This window comes from Neolamprologus multifasciatus, chromosome 8 (genome assembly GCF_963576455.1).
Source record: "Neolamprologus multifasciatus chromosome 8, fNeoMul1.2, whole genome shotgun sequence".
NCBI classification, from domain to species: domain Eukaryota; kingdom Metazoa; phylum Chordata; class Actinopteri; order Cichliformes; family Cichlidae; genus Neolamprologus; species Neolamprologus multifasciatus.
Genome location: NC_140446.1, coordinates 606,235 through 618,598, shown reverse-complemented (window position 1 = coordinate 618,598; position 12,364 = coordinate 606,235). Strand labels below are relative to the sequence as shown.

Sequence of the window (12,364 nt, the reverse complement as noted above, 5' to 3'; positions counted from 1 at the left end):
GCCTGCACCACCTGCATCTGCCTGCATCCGCCTGCACCACCTGCATCCGCCTGCACTGCCTGCACCGCCTGCACCACCTGCACTGCCTGCATCCGCCTGCATCTCCCTGCACCACCTGCATCTGCCTGCACTGCCTGCACCGCCTGCACTGCCTGCACCGCCTGCACCCGCCTGCACCGCGACAGACTCCAGCAGCGACCCGTCGCTACAACAGCAACCTGAAAAAAATTAAATGTCCTTTTTCAGCATAAAGTGACTTAAATACATTTGCACCGGCACGAGTGACGCCTGAACGCCCCGCTTCAGTGACGTAAACGCTTCATTTCCTCCGTCTCCACGGCAACACACACCAGATCTCAGCGAAACTGACAGAACAAAATAAATCAATGAAATGAGAAGATTCAGTGTGCGCTCACCAAAAATGGCCGCGTGTGTTTAACTCTGAACTTAACCCGAACACTTCAGTGCAAAAACTCATCAGAACAAACAGAAACACCTGAATGATTAAAGAAGTCGTGTTCAGCAGCGCCTCCTGGTGGTGTCTACCTGTAAAGCCTCCACCTCTGAACATGCAGTTTGTAGCTCTAACGTGTGATCAGGCGCGACGACACGCTGAAAGATTTACAGACTCGATTTAACCTCCAGAGAGACGCCGTTTTCCATCATTTGATTTACGTGTTGAATTCACCGAGCTCAGCACTAATATCAATAAAATCATTTATTAAATATTTCAGGTGGAATTTCTGCAAAACACCATAAAGCAGAAGAACGCGGTCGCTTTAAACAGCTGACGTTTTGTCTCGTGACGCCGGCTAAACTCCGCCCTCCTGGTTTGTGTCCAATGAGCACGTTTCAGGAGGTTTCTGCCGTCTTTCAGCGTCAAGCGCCTGTTTTTGATCGTATTGCTTTACTGAGTGTTTCACATGTTAACAAACACTCTGTGATTTTTAGCTTCATTTGAACTCCTGACACGTCCTCCACTATCGTCACAGTAAAGCTGGACTCGAGCACATTCAGTTTATATGAAAAAGCTCAACGTGTGAGGAAACCAAAGTTTTCCCTCCAGACTGGGAGAAGTGATGCTGGTTTTCCTCACATGGCGACTTCCTGTTTGCTGAGGAGGACTTCCAGCAGGCGCAGTTTGGCTTTCAGCTGCTTGTACTCCTGGTACTCCTCCTTCATCGGAGTTCGGTCCTCTTTTTGGCAGATTCTGTCCAACATGCACAAATGACAGGAAACACAGGAGTTAACGAGGTCGCTGCCCGCACACGTCGCCGCACACGTCGCCGCCGCTGCGTTAAAAGCTCCTGTTGTTAATAAAGTTTGTGCTCACCTTCCGGTCTGTCGATAAAACTCGTCCTCGAACTCCTTCAGGACTTTCCGCCTCGCCTTCTTCTCGGCCCGGGTCTCCCGCAGACAGTCCAGCAGCTGAGACCTGGACGCAGGAACAGAAACTGAAAACCGGCCGCCGAGCGATTTACTGCACACGAAAGATGGACGCGGCTCCGTCGAGGTGTTTCATGGCCAATCACGCTCCTCTGCTTCAGATCAGCTGAGCAGAGGAGTCGCCCCCTGCTGGTCGTTAGACAGCGTGCAGGTTTAAGACTTTTCAGAAGGAGCTGCGTCCATCTTTTATATACAGACTGTAGCAGCGCCATGCTGCAGGCTGACTGCGAGGACCCTGAGCTCAGTCTGACAGGCGCAGTTACACCTGCAGGACTCGTCTGACCGCAGCACGTCCACATAAACATCGTGTCACACCTGCAGGACTCGTCTGACCGCAGCGCGTCGACATAAACATCGTGTCACACCTGCAGCAGCTGCACAGATCAGCTGCAGGTGAGGATTCAGACGTGTTTGTTTGTCACGAGCTGCTGAGTAGAAACTTCCTGTTAGCAGCCGTGTAACAGTGAAAGGTCAGATGTGTCGGACGCACACGAGCTTTCACCGGACGCGTCTGTGACCCGAGCCGCTGTCACAGGCGGTTCAAAGCCTCGCCGCACGCCACTTTTCACCCACCTGGAGGCTTCGTGCAGGTTCGCTGTGGTGAGAGCATCTTGCTGCCGGACGGCTTTCACCTCGTCTAACGGCGACACGAAGGCCGGGTCGCTGTCCCGGTCGCTGTCTTCCTCGCCGGCTGCTGGTTGGGCCGATCTGCGAGGCGGCGGGACAGGAAGCTCATCGACGGCCAACGAACTCACGCAGTCTTCATCAGAACCATCCTCTTCCTCCTGAGACAGAAACAGATGCGTCCTTCTTAAACGCCATCAAGCTTTAGCTTTTATGTAAAATCATCTCGACTACAGAAACAACTCAAAGCTGCTGTTGTCACAGCGAGTTTGTCCTGAAGGTGGCGCTGCAGCAGGAGGACGATAAACGTTTCTGTTTTTCTCTGATGAAACTTTGTTTAGTATGAAACGCTGATGTTCGTGCTAAAACACGACAGGTGTGCGTCTTACGATGGTGCTGATGGTGGGGCTGGCACACAGCAAGTGTTTGATCATCTGGTATCGGTCGTACAGAGGCTTCACCAGGTTCTTCTCCTGCTTCGTTCCCTGGGACACAACAAAGCGTCAATAAGCTCCTCTCGTGGAGTTGGAGAATAAAAACATGGCGTTGGAAACGAGGGGCTCGATCCCGCTGGGTGTGTGTGGGGAGGACTCACCGGCCGGCCGTGCAGACTCTCGAAGTACAGCAGACATTTCTGCAGAGTGATTTTCTCCAGCACCATCTGAGCCTGAGTCATCTCCTGCACAGAGACACTTTATGTCTGACATCAGAAAATTGGATATCTGCTGATACGCATGTGAACCTGATATAATCAGTTTTTTCATAGTTTAAAAAACAAAACATTAAAGCTGTTCTGTTATAAGTTTATTAAAAAAACAAAGTATTTCACAGTTCAGCCACACTGATGTTTGTATTTAAACTTTAAGGGCTTAAAGTAAAATTCAAAAAGTCATTTAAATGCAATTTAATGCAGATTTCAAAAACTTTATTATAACCTGTGTTTATACTCATGAAATTTAAATTTATACTTACAGCTGAACATAAACAGACATCCAGAGTTTAAAGCCAATAAATGCAAACACACTCATGATCAGGATGATGTCAGTGTTTCCATCACGTTTAACCTGAGACTGAATTTTGTGTCATTTCTGTAAAAACGAAACTAAAGACTGAAAAAAGTGTTTTTCATAGTTTTTTCAACCGTGAAACTGGCCGTGCGTCGTGCCGGTTTGTTTCCCCTGCAGGGGGCGCTCACGCTGTCCAAACAGGACCCCACAGTCTTAGTTCACCAACACTCCTCCTGAAACTTCGGAGGTTTGAGCTCTTTGTACAGCAAAGTTTCAGGAGGATAAAAATCATCATCAGTCGTTTGGTAAAATAATCCCGTCACGTGAGAACAACAAATATGTAACTTCCTGTTGTAACTGAATGCTAATGTAACGACACTCACTACTTCCACGTCTAATAGAGATGTGACGTCATTCAGGCATAAAACCACAAAGGATTGTGGGTATGAGTGGTAAGCGGTACTAGTAATAGTACATAAGCTAGTTAATGTTAAAACGTTTCTTACTAAGGAGTTAGCTATCGCTACCTAGCTGTCTGATGGTGCAGCAGAATCGTGGATCTGTCTACAAAGAAATTTGCAACATCTTGAAAGGACTGCAGACATCTTTTTAACTTACTATCCCTGTTAACAATCCTACAAATTTACTGCTAATAAAGAAATGTCACTTAAACGGTAGCTTGTAGCATTGGCTTGTTAGCTGGTCATGAGATTAAAATGTGACGTCAAACCCGCAAAGGATTGTGGGTACGAGTGGTAAGAGGTACTAGCGCACGCAGGCTTTCACGTGAAAACAGTCACACAGCGATAAAAAGAAACACAAAAATGTCAAGAAGCTGTTGTGTTATTAACTGCAACAGCCGGTCACATGACAACCACGGGAAGCCGGCGGTAAAGAATCGTTTTTATCGGATTACGTCGTGGAAGAAAAATTGTTCAAACCGAGTTTCTGAAGTAACAAAGAGGTGACGGATGGCTGGATTGCAGCCAATCGAAGACCAAATATAACGTCCCAGAACAGCTCACAGGTTAGTCTGCTCCAAGCATTCACACAAAGGTTCTTCTGTTGTAGTTGTTACGTCATTTATCATAATTGTTGATGTAGGTTACAAATAAGTCTTATATTGATCTGAATTTGTTGCTTTGCTGCTTTGTTCGCTGTGGCTTTGCGAGCTAATGTTTGTTGTGTTTTGTAGGAAAACCAGCCGACAAAATGCAGGAATGTGATCCAGACTGGGCCTCTATCAGCCTGGGTTTAAAGCTGCTACCACAGCCAGATCTGATCGGTGAAGAGAGAGCGAGATCCAAACAGCCACGTCTGCATGTATGTGCTCGAGTGTTGTATGAAGCACGTGATGAATAACTGTTTTCCAGTATGTTGTTTGTTTTGTTTTTGCATTGTTGATTTGTTTTTCACGAAGCAGCTAATAAAGCATAACGGATACAATGTTGCCTCTTTGCTGTCAGATCCTGTAACAGAATGAAACAATGATGCCAGTTATGAATAAAGACAATAATTGAATGAATTATGAAACACTTATTTTATTTCTAGTGGATCTGAAAATGTTGTGTAACACTACAACCTGAAACGACAAACAGACACGTTGGCCTGTAACAGCAGCTGTGAGAGGGAAAAATCACCAAAGTAAACTGGAGCTGGGCTTGTTGCAGGATCTGAAGTTACTAAACATTAGGGGTGGGGAAAAAATCGATACTGTGTAGCATGGTGATATTTTGTTTCTAATAATTTATGGATACAGGGACAGCAGAAATCGATACTTTGTTACAAAAAGGTTTTTGTGCTCTGACTTCAGAGCATGTTGATCCTTTTTCTGAGCAAGAATCCTGACATTCCTTCACTGTCCAAATGTGTTTAACTTGTTTTTGGCAGCAATAAACATGACAGTTTACTTATTTTAATTTAAGACATGTTTTATTTTAATTAAGTTTAAAACTTTTTTATTTAATGTAAAATTATATTTTGTTTTAATTGACTTTCAAATTCTTCAGTTGCTGAAGGGGCTGCATAGTTTTCATAAACTGCATAGTTCAGAATAGCTATAATTGTACCAGATGGTTGATTCAGTTAAGTTGGACTAGACTGTAATACAAACCGTTCAGTTTGTCAACAATCAAACTGAAATGAGAGAAAGACTGAGTGTGAGACTTTGATATTAGAGAAAATGAATATTGATAAAGTTTACCTTTATGTACAGAATCTGAATATCGCAAAATATTTTTAAAAATTGCAATAATATCGTATCGTGGGATGTATGGTGATTCCCACCTCTAATAAACATGTTGTGAGTGTGTGCACTCTCACTTAGGACCATATAATAATAAATGTGTGCGTGATGAAAGTTGTGCAGCACGCTGACGTGCTTACTCCACTCTGTGCTCGTGCGGGTCTGACCCTTTCACTCCTTTGATTTCTTCCTCGTACTTTCTTTGCCTCTTCGTCGCGTCTGTCTTCGTGCGGAGCTGCCGAGTTCTCCGTCGTTTTGTACAGAACTGTTTTTGGGGCAAATAAAATGCAAGTGGGGATTAAAACCGCAGAATTAATGGTTACCGGTGCTGGAAATGCTGGATGCAGTGTTTTGATTTAGTTGCCGCTCGTACCCACAATGCAACGCACAAAAGTCACGCGGTCTGTCGATCTCTATTGACTGTAATGGAGGCGGAGTTCCTGTTTGTGATATTTAATGGATCAGGTTACATTTTTATTTCTCCCCGATATCCGATCCTTTAGGCCAGGATGGGACCGATACGGATGCTGTGTATGGGATTGGTTAACCTCTCACAGAGTCAAGTCTGTGCGTGATCACGAGCATTCAAAGTGAAACAAAATGAAAACTGATTCCTTTGATGAATCGAAGCGTTCGGTCACGCACAGCCGAGCACCGACCTTCATGTTGTCAGGGAGACCCAGCGCCTGCCTCTTCTCTCTCAGCCGCCTGAACAGGGACTCCACCGTTTCCTCCAGAGCCGGTTTGTGCTCCGACGCCCCCTGCTGCCCCGCGCCGTACCTGCAGGATACAGGCAGCCGTCACTGAAGCACCAAAGCCTGCAGTTCCTCTGGCATCCAGCAGAGGCAGCATGTTAAACCTTCCAGCTCTGCTGCAGCAACTCTGCGCACAAACTACTCGAACAGCTGAAACTGAGCACAGGGTTGGTGAAGTCGGGTTACCTGCAGACGTCTGCGCTTCCCTGCTCCTTCGACTCGAACACCGACTGCCTGAGTCTCAGCTCTGCAGAGGAAACACAATCACACAGTTCAGCAGTCAGTGAACTGAAAGCAGAAACACAGAGGTCACAGTTTCAGAAGCCTGATCGCAGCTCAGCTGCTGAGCACGTTCACTGAGCCTCCATCCACACACGTGGCTGCAGCGTGCGCCCACAGCAGACACTGAGCCGAGCTGCGAGCGTCACCTTTGAGCTGCTTGCGAGCCTTGGCCAGTTCGCCCATCACTCGGATCATCTCCGGGTTCGAGTACTTGTCGTTGTGGGACGGCTGAAACAGAAGACGACATCGGACAGTTTGAAGCTCAACGACAGAAATCAAACGATGCAGCAAAGAGCATCGAGCGCTGTGCCGCGAGTCTGACAGCGCCCCCTCCTGGATCTACCTTGTAGTTCATGTCCTGCTCAAACTGGTCCTCGAACCTGCGGACCTTCTTCTTCAGGGTCTGGATGTGTCTCGTGAGGAAGGGCACGGACGAGGGACGCTCGCCCTCCGAGTCCTGCGTCCTGTCGCCCCGACACCTGAACACAAACAGAGCGCTCAGATTCAGCATCATCGGGTGAGAGCACGCCACCAGCCCACAGCGATATATCCACATATATTTATCAGAGAGATTTAACATGTTTAAGACGTTATTCAACGCCAACGTGTCACAGACACAGACAGGAAGTCGCTGTCGGTGAAACAACAAAGACGGAAGCAGAGCGAAAAAACTGGGTCACAGCTTCAGGCAGTGGCTCACAAACCGAAGACGATGATGATGAAGGACAGATTATATAAGCCGCACTAATGCAGGTCAAACAAACCGCTCCACTGCAGCCTCCCCACCAATCACAGGACATCGAGCACAAAAGAGCTTCAAGAAGCCTGAAACTGGAAACCACAGCAAAGAGTCCAGTTGGTCCTGGAGCCAGGACCACCAGGGTCCAGGACCACCAGGGTCCAGATCCAGGACCACCGGAGTCTAGATCCAGGACCACCGGAGTCCAGATCCAGGACCACCAGGGTCTAGATCCAGGACCACCGGAGTCCAGATCCAGGACCACCAGGGTCTAGATCCAGGACCACCGGAGTCCAGATCCAGGACCACCGGGGTCCAGATCCAGGACCACCAGGGTCTAGATCCAGGACCACCGGAGTCCAGATCCAGGACCACCAGGGTCCAGATCCAGGACCACCAGGGTCTAGATCCAGGACCACCGGAGTCCAGATCCAGGACCACCGGAGTCTAGATCCAGGACCAACGGGGTCTAGATCCAGGACCACCAGGGTCCAGATCCAGGACCACCAGGGTCTAGATCCAGGACCACCAGGGTCCAGGTCCAGGACCACCGGAGTCTAGATCCAGGACCAACGGGGTCTAGATCCAGGACCACCAGGGTCCAGATCCAGGACCACCAGGGTCTAGATCCGGGACCACCAGGGTCCAGGTCCAGGACCACCGGAGTCTAGATCCAGGACCACCGGAGTCTAGATCCAGGACCACCAGGGTCCAGGTCCAGGCTGTGCAGCACGCGTGGGAGCAGACATAAACAAACACAGACGTCATTTAAAGGAAAACAAAGCAGGAAGTCCAGATGAACATCAGAGCAAACATCAGGTCCACACGGGCAGCGAGCGCCCCCCCCTCAGAGCAGCACTCACAGGATGTACTGCTGGCTGCACGGCGGCGACGGGGCGGAGTCCGGGTCCGAGTTAAACCTCTGACATGGGCTGGAGCAGCGGGGGGAGGGCAGGGGGCTGGCCCCTCCCGCCAGCAGCTGGAGGAGAGCTCCGCCTCCATCTGAGCCGTGTCCTCCTTCACCTCCGGGGCTGCTCCTCTGAGGAGAGTAGGGGGAGTGGTGGGGGCTCGGCGGCGGCACTACATCGGGGGTCGGGGGCTGCTGGCCGGGGTGGATGGCGGTTAACGGCGGGTGTCGCGGGGACTGTGGCGGTCGGGTCAGGAACGTCAGCAGCTCTGCAGACACACAAAACATAAACAGGTCAGCGGCTCGTCCCAGCAGTGCTGCCAGGTTACAGTGATTATATTTATGTACCACATGTGTATAAATACATATATGTACATGTGTATAAATACATATATGTACATGTGTATAAATACATATATGTACATGTGTATAAATACATATATGTACATGTGTATAAATACATATATGTGTATATATACATATATGTACATGTGTATAAATACATATCTCTGCAGTCTCACCCCGAGCACCTGTGGGAACAGTTCGCTAATCGCACATTTATCCAGTTTTACCTTCAGCCGTGTTTCAGTGAAGCTGAACTCTGTGACATCACACAGCTGATACCGTCCTACCCGCTTATACGTTTACAGCTGTTTTAGGCCAACGACAGGAAGTTAACAGGTTAGTTTCTGTGTTTAGAGAATCAGGAAGTTCAGAACATCAAAACTCTGTCACGCCCATTCATCGACGGCGTGCTCCATCACTGCGTTGCTCCTCTGTGCCGTCAACGGTCATCATCACTCCAACAAGGGTCCGAATGCCAAAGCTCAGTCTGCTGCCTGTTTCTGCTGTTCCCAGTGGATTCAATAAAACGTGTTTGAAACTCTGCCGGGAAGCCTGCAGCTGCCGAACAGTCAAAATGACTAAAATAACTGCAAACACTCTCACCTATGACCTTACAAACCTCTGCACCCAACTAGAACCACATATAGCAGAGGTGTCAAACATAAGGCCCAGGGCCCTGAATCAGCCCGCTGGATGTGAGGGAACGATGGAAGTTTGTATTCCTGTAAGTTTTACAAGCTCCATTTTTAAACTATTGACTGTAGAAATGAAGTTTTTGTGCAAATGTTTCTGTAAATTCACAGAAGCTTGTTTGTAATAGCAGCGTAACTGCAGGTAAACTGGAAGGTGTGTGTGTGTGTGTGTGTGTGTGTGTGTGTGTGTCAGCGTACAGGGTCTGGATCATCTCCAATGATAACACACACACATATACACACACACACACACATACAAAACAACAGTTTATAAACACACAACACACACACACACACAGACTGACAGGTGTGTGTACCTGGCGGGCTGTTCTCGTCTGCAGGGACGCCGTGACAAAGCGCCAGCGTCTTCGCCTCCTTCCCTCCGAGCTCGGCCCGACCACGGGGGCTCTTCTGCTCCTTGCTGCCCAGAGGAGGGGGGCTCTCCTCGGGGGATGACCCCAGCGATGTCCCCCCCTCCACCTCCAGAGCCTGGAGCTTCTGCAGGGAACTCTGCAGGCAGAAGCAGAACATGCCAGACACGCTGGTCCAGAGATTAACCAGGTTCCAGGCGCAGTGTGTCTGTGTGTGTTTGTGTGTGTGAGGTGAATGTAGGGCAGTGAGGCACTGTTACAATAAAAGACTCCAGATATTAGCCAGATCTCTGAAACGTCACATGTGGAAGCACAGAGCAGGAGCTTAGTGTGCAGGAAATAGTCTTATCCCACAGTTTTAAAGCATAAGTCAATGAGCCTCCCTTCCAGGAAATAGACCAGCACCATCCAGAAAAACACGTCTCCCTCCAGCTCTTCCAGATATTAGTCACGTACAGACAAATGCAAATGCACACACTCTCCAGGAGTTAGCCAGTGCAGGTGAAATCCACAGCATGCAGAAATATTCACTCAGCTGATTCTCTCCCACTCCAGGAATTAGCCAGCCCCGGGTGGACGCCGCTCAGCAGTGAGAGACCTGCAGGACGGGTTTGAATCTTCATCCTCTGCCTCTGCACGTTCACTGATGATGATGATGATGCTGGTATCCTCCCTCCCTCACTCCGTCTGCAGCTCTCGCCCTTCCTCCCTGCTTGGATTACTCATCCTCAGGCTCGTGAGGAGAGGAGGGAGCAAGGATGCAAGAGGAGGAGGAGGAGGGGGGAGGGATGTCTGCCCTCTCTCTCCCCCTGAGGAGGAGACGGCTGGGTGAGAGACATATGAAGACAGGAGGAAGCCGCTCTCTCTCTGGTCATGAGGCTTCTCCCGCATCGGTGGGGGAGGGGCTTCCTGCTGACGTCATCGTGTGTGAGTACGTGTTTAATTCTCATTCATAAAAACAGGAGAGGAGGAAGAGGAGGAGCAGTTACGTGCTTCTCCTCACACATCCAGAGTGACACGTCCCCACAGCGTTTCTATGGAAACACTGCTGTAAGAGTTTGACGTTTCAGGCGCTCACACCGCGACCGTTTACAGACTGTACATAAAAGACGGAGGCTCGTCAGCCTCTTCCTGTATCATCCTGCATCCATGGCGACACCTGCCAGTCACAGAGGCTACGCCCCCAACAATTGCAAACTTTAAACAGGTGAGTCACACAAACATACAGGTGTGGTGTTTATGTGTAAGGCTGTAAACGCTGACTCGCTGCTGGCAGGCGTGGCGCTTCAGTGTGACCTGAGGCCTTCTTATCCAGGTAACATCAGAGCACGTGAAGGTGCTTCATTTCTTTCTGGGGTACATCGCCATGGTAACCCAACCTGGGCCCAGCACCAGGAAGCAGGTTAAACGTGTTCCGGTTATCTCTGTCATCTTGATTCACAGATACGAAGTCATATGAAAGGGGCGGGGCCAGAAGCATCTAACCCATCAGAATGATCACATTATGATGGTCGTCCACCCACCTCCATCCAGAGCTTCCTCACAGTGAAGCTCTTTAAACTCACCACGCTGAGAGCTGCAGGGGACCAATCAGAGCCCAGCAGCAGTCCTGCAAACACGCACGTGCGTTTTGAGGATGGCCACAACAAAAAACCACTGCCTCCAGCCTGACTCCTCCACAATAAAAGCACCTCTTATGCAGACACAAATCTGCATTTTGCACAGAAAATAGTGGCTGTAATTGAAACTGTGAGCCGAACTTCACAGTTAAAGCTCCAACTTTAGTTGAAAACAACTGCTCGTGTTTTTGATGTTTGCCGAGAAAACGTTGTCAGATTTTATGAAACTGAAACTCAGCGCTAGTTAAATCCTCTCCTCAGCCCAGCACAGACCCAACTTTAAACACAGCTCGGTCTGCTCAGGCAGCGCTTTGGAGGACTCACCAGACTCCGTTTAAAAAAGATACGATTTGATCTAAACCTGATATGGACAGCCATCTCTCGCAGCCATCATGGAGAATGTTTCCAACATAACTCAGCTCTGTAGTTCGGCCGATAAATAAACCTGTCATTGAAACAACTTCAATTAAAAAAACTTACTTGAGTTTTTTTTTTGGTTGGATTTATAGTTTACATTAAAGTAAAACAAGCTTAAAACCCGAGTGTGAACATATCCACGAACCCACCTGAGCTGAGCGATCAACCTGGAACCAGGGCCTCGGTCAGGCGGGGAGGGGGAATCACCGTGAGACCATCCGGGTCCACCTGCAGCTCGGCTCCGTGTGTGAACAGCGTGCAGAGCAGAACAATAGGAACCGGGGCTGCGTGTCACCTGCGCCCCTACATATGACAGAAGTAGCCCCACAGGTGACATGTTTCAGCCTGTGACACACGCGGGAACGAAACAGAGGAGACTAACATTGTCACTGGCGCGAGGAAGACACGCACCGTCGTGAAGCGTTCGCAATTATTTATTTATCGGTAATTTTAAAATGTCATAAAATGTATTACTCGTTATTTTCGTCATGATCTGGTGAAACAGCGCCCCCACCCAGGCATTCTGTTCCCTACAGGCGGAGAGTGGTACTGCGGCGCTCTCCGTCCACATCGTGTAGACGGGAGAAGCGGGAAAACGCGGGGATAAAATGGCAGCTGTATTTAAAGAGGAGCTCTCAGATGGATGATGTGTTGGCCGAATTACAGAATAGGACCTAATACTTCCAGAAAAGCTCGCGAATCTCATTTATTTTTTACATCTGCTCGGAAACCCGCGCCCGAGCTTTTCACTACGCCGGCTTTTGAGCGTAGTTCCGCTGATACGGCCATCATCAGCTCACAGAGGAGAAACGGCGGGAAGAACGGTACTGTCCTTCAAATTAAAAGTCGCCAACTCAACAATTTTCAATTTTCTACCGACATAAAGTCGCTGATCAGCGGGGTTGTTGGATCATG

At 48.9% G+C, this 12,364-nt stretch overlaps 1 protein-coding gene across 1 annotated transcript; it reads right to left on the bottom strand.

Annotated features, from left to right (window-relative positions):
- Positions 1–31: 31 nt before the first annotated feature.
- On the bottom strand, positions 32–11,572 carry LOC146512037 (protein FAM13C-like). The gene is made up of 11 exons (XM_085169876.1): positions 9,360–11,572; positions 7,962–8,274; positions 6,703–6,838; positions 6,506–6,587; positions 6,264–6,324; positions 5,982–6,102; positions 2,666–2,749; positions 2,460–2,555; positions 2,020–2,231; positions 1,334–1,435; positions 32–1,210 (listed from the first exon to the last, which is right to left on the bottom strand). Exons 1-11 carry the CDS (start codon positions 9,571–9,573, stop codon positions 1,093–1,095), a joined length of 1,539 nt encoding a protein of 512 aa, XP_085026002.1. The 5' UTR covers positions 9,574–11,572; the 3' UTR covers positions 32–1,092.
- Positions 11,573–12,364: the final 792 nt, after the last annotated feature.

Excerpts from the sequence above, each read along its gene's own strand:
- LOC146512037 (XM_085169876.1), bottom strand. The coding sequence starts at position 9,573 with ATGTTCTGCTTCTGCCTGCAGAGTTCCCTGCAGAAGCTCCAGGCTCTG. Across the intron at positions 6,588-6,702 it reads AGCAGGACATGAACTACAAG|CCGTCCCACAACGACAAGTA; the intron begins GTAGATCCAGGA and ends CTTCTGTTTCAG. Across the intron at positions 6,103-6,263 it reads GGAAGCGCAGACGTCTGCAG|GTACGGCGCGGGGCAGCAGG; the intron begins GTAACCCGACTT and ends TGTATCCTGCAG.